This window comes from Hydra vulgaris, chromosome 15, assembly GCF_038396675.1.
Source record: "Hydra vulgaris chromosome 15, alternate assembly HydraT2T_AEP".
Taxonomy (NCBI): Eukaryota; Metazoa; Cnidaria; class Hydrozoa; order Anthoathecata; family Hydridae; genus Hydra; species Hydra vulgaris.
This window is the reverse complement of record NC_088934.1, coordinates 33,899,731-33,911,779: the sequence shown is the minus strand read 5'-3', so window position 1 is coordinate 33,911,779 and position 12,049 is coordinate 33,899,731. Positions and strand designations below refer to the sequence as shown.

Sequence of the window (12,049 nt, the reverse complement as noted above, 5' to 3'; positions counted from 1 at the left end):
ATAACAATTATAATACAAATTATGATACCGTAAATAGCAAAAAAATAAAAATAAAATTATATGTAAATAAAAAAATAAAAAAAATAAAAACAAACAAAAAAAAAATAGAGGAACAGTTTGTTTATTTAAAGATGGGTTTTGCCATGGGTTAGTAATTGTTCTTCCTCCGTACCGATTTTCTATAAACATTATGTGGATGATATTATCGCTATTTTTAATTCAGAGTTTGAAGGAATTTTTTACACATCTTAATAAACAACATAAAAACTTAAAATTTACCATGGAAAATGAACAAGATAATCAAATTGCATTTTTAGATGTTCTTAACAATAAGTCTATTTCGCTTTCCACATCAGTTTATCACAAAAAAACATATACTGGTCTTTTACAAAAATTTTCCAGTTTTGTTCTCTATTATTATAAAATTAGTCTTATACGTTGTTTAATTGATAGAATGTATAAAATCAACAATACATGGCAAGGATTTGATAAGGACATAAAAAATCTATCTAATGTTTAAAAAAATAACCAATATCCACCTAAAATAATTGACACTGAAATTAAATTATTTGTTGATAAAAAGTTAAATCCATCTGTGAGGAATAGTATTGATAACCATAATATAAGATATTATAAGCTTCCATTTATAGGTTTTTACTCAAGTTTTACTAAATCTAAAGTCAATAAAATCATTAAAAAATATTATAAAGATGTTATAATTAATTTAATTTTCACTACAGATAGATTTGTTATATTTAATTTAATTTTCACTACCAACAAATTACAAAACAGTTTATGTATAAAAGATCCACTTCCCAAGCTGCTCAAATCCAATGTTGTTTACAAATTGTCTTGTGCTGGATGTAATGCCAGTTATATTGGAGAAACCTCCAGACACTTAACAACAAGGATTCATTTTTACAAGTGACAAACAATTTAATGTTTATAAACATTTAATTTCATCTGTTAATTGTAAAAATCTAAGTAATTATAATTGTTTTAAAATTTTGGATACTGCTTCTAACAAAAACAAATTGAAAATTAAAGAAGCACTCCATGTTACAGGTATACGTACCGCAAAAACAACCGTAACGCAAAAACCACAATGTGGTTTTTGCGTTAAGTTGCGTTAAGTTAAGTAACCGTAACGCAAAAACCACAATGTCTCAAGTGACCTAGCATGTAGAAAAAGATCCAGGATTCAAAAAACTTGATATATTATGATAGCTAATATGTCAGCCAATAAATTAAAGCAACTTTAGTGGTTTTTTTATTTGTAAAATACTTTGGTATTTGCACTAGAGTAAAAATTTCAATTATAAAAGTGTGTAGTTTTTTTTGTTTTGTAGGAGCCTAGAAGCCGTATCCGAGAAAAAGTTAGCAAAATATGGTTTTTCTATTACCTATGGATTATAACTAGATACCGAAAAAAGTTTTTTTTTTCTCAAGTAGTTATAAATATTTATAACACTCTCATAAAGAAAGGAAGTATTATTGTTGTTTTTGGGGTACATTTTATAAAATTCACTTTATAGACTATGTTTTGAAATAAAAAACAACAACAATAAATTACCATTGTATTTGATTTTTTTAAAAGAAAATAATATATAATTTTCTTAAAAACAATATTTGAACACAGCAGTAATAACACAGACATCTAAAATGGCTGCAGACTTTATTAAATTATTATAACAATAGGTTACTACAACAATGTTAAGATAACATAGATAAATAAAATAGTACTTTAACTGATTACTTTAATTCAAAAAAAGATTATTGATTGTCGTTGCATTCGTTATAATGGTTGTATATCAGTCTTTTAGATGTGGAGAAGTGCTGGTTTGCTGGTAAAAGCATAACCAGTTTAACACCATCAACTCTGCAACTCACTTTGCTGCAAATTGAACGGAGAACATCAAGACAATTAGGACATTGCTTTAGGCCAAAAGCTTGACATTTCCTTTGTTTGCAAAAACTTCAACTTTACATTTAATAAATTTTTCTTTACTTCCTTCTTTCTTTCTTTTGGCTTCCTTCTTATGCTATATCTATGTTATTTTTTTCTGACTCTATTTGATTAAAAAAATTATCGTTAAACATTTTAGAGTACATTAGTCGCTTACAGAACATATCTAAATACTAAAAAACAACTTTCAAATAAAAATTTAGATTTTGCTCTAGGTTCAAACACAAAGTAAGTTTTAATAAATTCTTGCAACTATTATGTTCTTAAAATGTTATTGATTTTTAAAACGTAAAAAACACGATGCAAACTTTGTTTAAAACACTGCAATGACATCTTTAGTTTAGAATCAAGAGGTTACATAGAATCAAATATAATCATTGTAAAAAGCGAGAACACACGTATAGCCTATAAAACAGTGGCGAAACTACTGGACGCAGGACCCTGCGTTGCGGGGAGGCCTACCAGCTATAGGGGGCCCTCATATAAAAAAAATTATACTCTCAATAATATTTATACTATAAAACGCAGGTATAGTGGGCCCTAAAATATAAAACTTGGATACAAAAAATGTCATCCATCGTATTAAAATATATTGTTCAAAAATTTATTTTTGTATTGGAGTGAGTAGTTTACATTTAAACGAAAATTTGTAACCTTTTTAAAATTGCATACGCAATTGAGAAATAAAGTACGATTATCAGCTGCGAACTGCCAGATGTTATTGTATAGTTATGTTTGTGTATGTATTAGACAATTAGACTGAATTCGGTAAAAGTAATAATTTGTTGCGTATAATTTTTTTTTAAACTGTAAGAAGTTCTTCAATTTATAAGTTCTTAGTTGCATATTCAATATTTTTAAAATATAAACAATATTATTTGTTACGTCGTTGCATATCAAGGATAATGATTCTATAATCCTTGTTGCATATACAAATTAACTTTTAAATGTATGTTCTCATTTTCAATTTTATATTAAATCTTCCGTTGTATTAAGTTAACTTTTCATTTCTTATTTTATCTGAATTACTAGTCTCCAATTTATTTAATCGTGTTACGAATAATAAAGTATTGTTGCACGAGAGTTTATTACTTCACTGATATATTTAATAAAAGGTAATTAATAAATTTGTAATAATTAAAAGTTTTACAACAGGTACTGAATTTATAAATTTGTAATAATTTAGATTTTGACTCATAATAATGGAAAAGAAATTAAGTAGTACAAGCGGTGCAGCAAAAAGAAGAAAGTTAAAAGAAACAAAAGCTACTTTAGCTAAATTGCCGAAGTTAACAACGTTTTTGAAACCAATCGAAAAGCGAGCGGAAACGGGAGTGGAAAGTCAAAACTCTGCAGAAGTGATATGTATAAATCAGTCAGTAGAACATGATGATATCGAAGAAAACATTGCTACTGGTAATAAAAATGTGAACGAAGAAGATGTGAATAGGTCTCCGAGAAACCACCGAAATGAAGACAAGGAAGATTCAAACTCTGATACGAATGACGCCATTGAACAAATTAATTTAGAAAAATCAAGTGAATTATTTTCTACTGACATTGCAAATTTTCATGGTAAAATACTAACAAAAGATATTAAGAAAATAATTGTATTATCGAAATCGTGTCGGCCAAAAGGTCCTTTTATACGCGACCCCTTGCAAGAAAACCGTAGGTTTTCCAAGGAATATTTTAAAACTACCACAAAATATGGATCTATAGAAAGAATGTGGCTTTGCTATTCCCCAAAACTTGATGCCGTTTATTGCGAGCCTTGTTGACTTTTCTCAGAAGAACGAAAAGCAAAGGATAACTGGCGTGAGCATGGTGTCAGAGATTGGCGTGGTCTTTCTAAAAAAATTAAAATTCACGAAAATAGTCAACAACATATATTTGCTTATTGCATTTATGAAAAATGGCGACATAATGAAACAATTGATAAAAATATAGAAGAACAAGTACGATACCAATCAAATTTTTGGGTGCAAGTCTTAGAGCGGATAGTAAATATAACATTAGCACTTTGTAAAAATTCTTTGGCTTTTCGTGGTCATCGTGAATCATTTGACAATGAATATAATGGTAATTTTTTAACCCAAGTTCAACTTTTAGCTAAATATGATAATGTTATGAAGCAAGTTTTGAGTATGCCAAATGGATCTATAAAATATTTAAGCCATCAAATTCAAAATGAAGTCATACATTGCCTTGCAACGCATTTAAAAGCCACTCTTACTGCTGATATTAATAGTTCACCTTTTTATTCAATTATAATGGATACAACACAAGATATTACTAAAAGAGATCAGCTCAGTCAAGTATTTAGATACGTAAAAATTATTAAAAATGAAAAAGATGAAGCCACATCAATTGAAATTAAAGAAGTTTTCTTGGGATTCATGGAAATATATAACCACACTGCTGCTGGACTACATGAAGAAATTTTAAACCTGTTAGAAAAACATCATATAAAATTAAGTAACTGCAGGGGTCAAGGTTATGATGGTGCGAACGTCATGAGTGGGATATACAATGGGGTTCAGGCCCTTTTTAAGAAAAATCAACCCAATGCTATGTATATGCATTGCGCAGCTCATAATTTAAATCTTGTTATTAACGATGCGGTTAAATGTTGTGTTGAAGTTGCTCCATTTTTTGTAATGCTAGAAGATGTGTATTCATTTTTCGGAAATAGCATAAACAGGTGGGATCTACTATCCAAATATACAGGAGAATCACAAATAACATTAAAAAGGTTAAATCCAACGCGATGGGCAGGACGATATACTTCTCTTTTCGCCGTTAAAATTCGCTTTCTTGATATAATGAAAGCTCTTTCCGAGATATCAATAACAAGTACAAAACGTGAAGAACGCGAAGAAGCAGTACGAATACAAAAAAATATGAGCAGTTTCGAATTTGTTTTTTTATGCGTGCTTTTGTCTAAAATCCTTAATGAGGTACATATACCATCAAAATTGCTGCAAACTAAAAATTTAGATCTTACGACAGCTTCAGGTTCTCTAGAAAATGCCAGCAAAAATTTAAAACAATATAGAAAGATGTTTGATTCAGCAAAACTTGAAGCGGTGGAAATAGCGACTACGTGGCAGATTCCTGCAATATTTTTTCAAAAAAGAAGAAAAATTGTGAAAAGGCATTTTTACGAATTATCTACAGATCACCGTTTTAATAGTAGTGAGGAAATTTTTCGCATCAATATTTTTATAAAAATTTTGGACGTCGTTATCAACCAACTCGACAATAGATTTAAAGGAATGCAAGAAGTGGTACAATTATTTTCCTGCATCTATCCAAATAAATTAATGGTAATGAAAGAACGTGAGATCATAAGCTGTGCAGAAGCCATTCAGAGAAAATATAGTGAAGATATAACAACTGAATTTCCGCTGCAAATGGTTATGGTAAAGTCAATGCTACACGATGAAATATCAAAAATATCATCTATACCTGAATTGGCTGACCTTTTAATAGTAAAATTGTCAACTATAGCTGCAAGCGTTCCACAAGTGATAACAGCATTGTTATTGTTTCTTACATTACCTGTTACTGTTGCATCAGCTGAACGTTCTTTTTCGAAACTTAAAATAATAAAAAATTATTTACGAAATACCATTGGTAAAGAACGTTTAAGCGACCTTTTTCTATAGTTTCTATTGAGCCAAAAGCGGCTGGAAAAATGGAAATGAAAAACATCATTACCGATTTTGCCAATATGAAATCAAGGAGGAAAGTTTTCACTATTTAAGTTCGGTTAAGTTTTAGTTTCGTTTTGAAGTTATCTTTATCTTTATTTAATTTTTTGTTTTTAAATATGATATATGAAATAAATATCTATTTAATATGTGAAACTTTTTTTTTAAAAAAAAAACATTCTTTTGCGGGGGGGCCCAAATTTTAAAGTTCCGCCACTGCTATAAAATGTTGTTTTATAAAACAACAATGTTGTTTTTAACCTATCTTCTGGTTTTTGTGGTGCATCGGGTATTTTCTCCAAGGTTAAGTTAGCAGTAACTGGTTTTATTTAAAGCATATCAAATAATATTAGGACACGCCAAATTTCAGCTTCATAGGTTCACTAGCTGCAGAGATACAATCGATAAATTGAATGCCGTTTTTGGGGTACACATACAAAAAACAACAAAAGTTCAGTTAACAATAACAACAAAACTATTTCTCAAAAATTAATCAAACTAGCTGGGAAGAACTGATTTTAAGCAACTGTAAACACGTTCAAAACAGTTTTTCTCAAAAGCAAATAATAAAAAAGTAACAAACATTAATTTGGATAAAGCAACTACTGAACTACTTAATCTTGGTCCGAAGTTTGTCCCATCACAAAATAATATCCCTTATATGGACATCATCACTAATATTGAAACTTGCGCCTTAGAACTCGAACAACAAAATAAGCAAACACAGGCAGAGATTCTTCGACAAAACTGTTCGAAAATTTTAACTTGTTCTTTAAAACTAAAATTAAAAGATAATTTAACAAAACAACAACGCTTTTGTTTACAAAACCTAAAAAAGCATTCACACCTAAAGATATATCCATTTGACAAAGGAGCAGGTTTTGCTTTATTAAACGAAAATGAAGCAAAAGATAAATTAGAAAAACAAATAAAAAATAGTAAAGTTATTGATTACGACCCAACACCCACATTCACCACTAAATTTCAAAAACTGTTATGTAAATTAAGAAAACAGGGTAAGTTTAGACAATGCCACTTACTTTAAAATGTATCCATCAGATTGCGTTCCACCTAGAATCTATAAAATGGTTAAAGCTCAAAAACCAGAAAAAAACTACCCAATGCGTCCTGTTGTTTCCACTATTAATACACCACCTTATGGAACATCAGAGTATCTGGTTAAAATCATTCAACCAACATTAAACAAAAATACAACTCGACTAATTAATTCAAGTAGTTTTGTCAACGATGCTAAAGAATGGAAGATAGACCCTAATGAAATTCAAGTTTCATTTAATGTAGTAAATTTATATCCATCTGTACCGATCGATGAAGCAATACCGGTTATTATTAGCATATTGAACGATGATTTAGAGGATTTAAAAACTAGGACTAATTTAACTCTTTTAGATATACACCAGTTAATTGAACTTTCGCTAAGCAAGTGTTACTTTTTATACGAAGATAAAATCCGAGTTTTACCTAATTCAGGTCCAATTGGTTTATCGTTGATGGTAGTCATGGCTGATGCATTTTTGCAAAATATAGAGAAAAAAAAGCCCTTAATATAGCCTTTGTTAGTTCATTCCAACCAATAACTTACAAAAGATATGTAGACGATACACATGCTTGCTTCGATTCGAAAGAAAAACAAGAACTGTTCCTAAAAACTTTAAATGAACAAAACCCCTCCATAAAATATACTGTTGAACTTAAAAACGGAAAAAAACTTAACTTTTTAGATATATCTATTACAAATACAATGAACGGATTTTATGAATTTCAAATACACCGAAAGGATGTGATAACCAATGTTCAAATAAAACCAAACTCTAACATCAACCCAAGCATAATTACTGGCGTCTTCAAAGGGTTTCTTTGTAGAGCAAAACAAATCTGCTCCCAAAAATACCTCTTACAAGAAATTGATTTCCTCATAGATACATTTTTTAGAAAACGGCTATAACAAATGTAATCTTATTAAAATAACCAAAAACTATTTAGACCGCGTTTCAAAAAATACTACATCTAAACAATTAAATAAGCAGTTTGTTAAACTACCTTGGATACCTATTATTGGCCCTAAACTCCGAAGAGAGTTTAAAAAACAAAACATCAGAGTTATATCTACTTCACCTCCCAATTTAAATAACATACAATGCAACAACAAAACAAAACTACCACCGAACTCGAATCCGGGTGTTTACGAGCTTAAATGCTCATGCGGAAGTATATATATTGGTGAGACCAAAAAGAAAATCATTTCAAGAAGTGCGGAACACCAAAGAGCCTGTAAAAATCAGAAATGGTCGAGTTCAGGAGCCACGGAACATTCTAGAACATGCCGTGGTACTTTTGATTGGCTAAATCCTAAAACCTTGGCAGTCATTCCAGAATACAGGATAAGAAAAGTTAGAGAATCCCTGGAGATGAATAAAGCAAGAATTCGACACGAGATAGGTATTGGGCAAACTGTTCTAAATAGAGATGACGGGGATATTGTGAAAACAAAAACTTGGGGACCAATTTTGACAAAAATTTAACTGACGTCACTATTATATTATTTGATTGGTTTTTATATTTTATGCTTTTTAATGTCTTCTTTTTTAAACGGTTGGTTTTATGTTGTTTTGTAACATTTTTTTCATTACCTGATGACGCTGACCACAATAGGTCAACGAAATATTGTAAAAATAAATTATTATATCTAAAATATATTTAAAAAAATAGTTATACGCTGCCTTTTTTATTAAAATCAATTTATTTATATACATATCGTATAACAAGATATGACCTTTAAAGATATATATATATATATATATATATATATATATATATATATATATATATATATATATATATATATATATATGTATATATATATATATATATATATATATATATATATATATATATATATATATATATATATATATATATATATATATAAGATTTTATGTAATAAACGTGTTAGAATCAATAACTATCAGATAGTTAATTTTTAATATTTAATCGTGATAACGCAACACTCACAATATTGTGAGCGTTCTGAATGCATATTGCAATATTAATCTTAACAAAAAGAATTGTTTGAATTTTGGTATATTGATTTGTTGGCACTTGATATTTACGTTCACAAGAGAACTTGACTTTTTTTAATTCATTTTTTGTAAATGTGGATTTTTAAATAATTTTTTATTCTTATTCTTTTCAAATTGCATAACGAACTTGAAAAAAAAATTCATCAAAACGAGAAGTGACACAAAACACTCAGTATTTGCCCAACCTTGTAATTTTCCAAAAAGTCGATTGCCGACAAAAGCAGAAGTCTTTAAGCATTATCTATACATCAGGCACGCAAAGACTTTTTCATAATCCTAAGCCTCTGAAGAACCATCAATCAGAGACTTAAGTAAATTAGTAGCTGATGCTTTGGTAAACATATGGTCGAGGGCGGGGTTGCCAAAAATTTTATATAAAGCATTCTGAAAAGCCTATATAAACTGGTTACAGGTACAAAACGATTGAGGAAACATGTTGATGAAAAGAGATATATTATTCTACGTTTCAGAACTAACTTGGCTCGTTCAATAAAGTATTTGAAATTTGTTCTTGCAAATGTGTTAATCATGGTATTAGGGACCGGTCAAACTGTAATTGTTCAATCAAAGTTCCTTTTGAGGAATGGGAATTTTGGCTCGATCAAAATAGTAGTTGTAAAATGTACATTGGCCAGATTGACCAAAAAAGAAACAGAACGACTCCAAAAGCAGAAATTTCGAAAAATACGGGAAATTCAGTTTGGAAAAAAGAATGTCGAAACATACCAGCTTCTTCAATGATAATAACTCTTTCCTGCGAGAGCAATAAAGAAAGCAGTTGTTGTGATGATAATGAGGAATATGACGAAGCTACTGATTCAAAAGACAGCTCATATAGTGGACATGATCCCAAATATTGCAATATACTTCAGTACAAAGAACTCTGTCAAATAATGGAACGAACAGGAGTAAGCAACCGAGATGCATGCAAAATTGTTAATGCTTGTTTGAAAAATATATCATTTGATTCACTACATTAGATATTAGATCAAGCAAAATTAAGAAGACAAAGAAACCTGTGGCAAAGATGTTGAAGAACATGCAGAATTAGCCACAGAAATAATTGGAATCGGTTCTGATGGCCTTATAGACAAAACCCTAAGGTTGGAGGAACAAGACAATGATAAAGTTTGCAGGGCCACTTCCATCAAAGAAGATCATTACGTTATCCGCTCATATCCCAACAGCGTCTACTTTGATCAGATTTGTCCACTAAGTGGTAAAACAGTTGGTGTTGAGAAAGACATAATTTTCAGTTTTAAATGACAGAAATTCTCTTGTGACTTTACGATGTGGTGGAACCAAAGTAGATATGAGCTGGAAAAATGGTATCATTTGTTTACTTGAAACTCGTATTAGCAAACCTCTTCAATGATGTATTTGTTTGCTTCATTTGAATGAGCTTCCTCTCAGAGCAATTTCCACTGCACTTGATGGTAGTACATCTGGTCCTACTGTATTCAAAGGCATTCTTGATGAACAACTATCTTTTGATGTTCATTTTTTACCGATAGTTGACTTTGCTAGTGTAAATGGAGTACTCATTGAAATGTCTGATGACGTCATTTATGATTTCAGAAAAGATCTGAAATACTTACTTAAAACATGCAATGCTGTTATCCAAGAATTCCAAAATTTGGATGTAGAAACGAATAAGTATTTCACAAATACTCCTCCCAGAAATCTCAATCATGCGAGGTGGCTCACATTTGCCAATCGTCTACTTCGTTTATACATGTCGACCGTAAAACCCACGAAAAGTCTAATAAAAATTGTTGATTATATCATGAAACTTACTGTTTCTGTTCGTTTTTAATCAAGAAAAATGCGTTGAAGGAGCATGGAATTATGTCATTATTATGAAATGTATTTATAGTCATAATCATCCTGATACAATACCAATCGCCTAGAAAATATTTTACAGAAACAGTTATTTTGCTCATCCTAAAAGTGTTTTGTTGTCAGCCATCAAAGGTAAAAACAAAAAAAAAGCGCTCGATGCAGCAAAGAAAATCATTGCATGTAGAAGAAAAGAGAACACTGATGGGGTACATGTTTTCTCTCTACAAAAGATTTCTCTCAATTTTTATGCTTTCTTATATTTAGAAATGATCCACTGGTCAAATGTTGATATCTCTCCTCCTCCGATTTTATCTGAAATAAACAATAAAGACCTCTTAATTAAAGTTACAAATTGCACTCTTTTATATCCTGATATTCTATGCCATTTTTTAAAATTTCGAACGTCATTTTATCACTTTTTAAGCAAGACAACAAGCTGTGTCTACCCTTTCAATACACTGGATAATGAATTAACCCCTAATAAACCTATTACTTATGTTCTGAATCTACGTTTCCCCACACTCTAAGTTTTGTACTATATTATTACACTACAGTTTTTTCATTAGTTTCCTTGATTTATTTATTTATCATGTGTAAAACGGCTTAATAAAAAGTTGAGATCTTCAGATAAATCAAAAAGTTGAGATCGTTAGTTTAATAAAAAGTTGATATCTTCAGATTGCAACACGATTACCAATATAAATCACAAGCCACCAATTGGGAATAGCCATTATCTTTTTTTATCAACATTAACTCTAACTATAAAAAAAATATATAATTTATCAATACTCTTGCGGGGATAATGATCGATTAAATTTCAATATAAAATCAGTTGATTGGTTTAATAGGTAATACAATAAGTCAACTACTGACTCGTGGAATATATTTCATGAATTTAAAAAGTTGTAAAAAATTTTTTTTATGGTTTAACAACAATATCGAACAAACCATGCAAGAAAAAGATATCAAAAAAAAATAGGCATATCAAAAATTTCTTATAACAAAAACCAGAGGCTCTTTTCTTAACTACATTAACTCACGCATTGAAGCCAAAAATGTATGCAAAAATGCTGTGATATCATTTAAAAGAAATTCGAGATCAAAAATAAAATAAGATTTAAAAGCTTTTTATAGTTATGTAAAATACAAAAACAAAATTAATAATTGACCAAAGATTAGTTTTAATAACAAAACTGGCAATAACTTATAATCTTATATTGTTTTCGCATTTTAACAATCGCTCCTTGTTAAGCAGTTTTCAACATGGATTTATTGAAGGTCGTTCGTGTCTAACAAAGTTAATGTCAGTTATTGATGCTTGGACATTAGCCTTGGAAAATAAAATTAACATAGATAATATATACCTTTATATTTCTCCAACTACTAAAAAAGTTTGTTGAATAGATGATAAACTCTATAATTGG

General features: G+C 29.7%; 1 protein-coding gene across 1 annotated transcript; it reads left to right on the top strand.

Annotated features, from left to right (window-relative positions):
- Window positions 1-2,968: 2,968 nt before the first annotated feature.
- Window positions 2,969-5,769, top strand: LOC136092231 (zinc finger MYM-type protein 1-like). Its single transcript, XM_065819994.1, has 2 exons — window positions 2,969-3,081; window positions 3,153-5,769. The coding sequence occupies exon 2, from the start codon at window positions 4,096-4,098 to the stop codon at window positions 5,635-5,637; it is 1,542 nt and encodes a 513-aa protein (XP_065676066.1). The 5' UTR covers window positions 2,969-3,081; window positions 3,153-4,095; the 3' UTR covers window positions 5,638-5,769.
- Window positions 5,770-12,049: the final 6,280 nt, after the last annotated feature.

Coding starts and splice junctions, on each gene's coding strand:
- LOC136092231 (XM_065819994.1), top strand. CDS start 4,096: ATGAAGCAAGTTTTGAGTATGCCAAATGGATCTATAAAATATTTAAGC.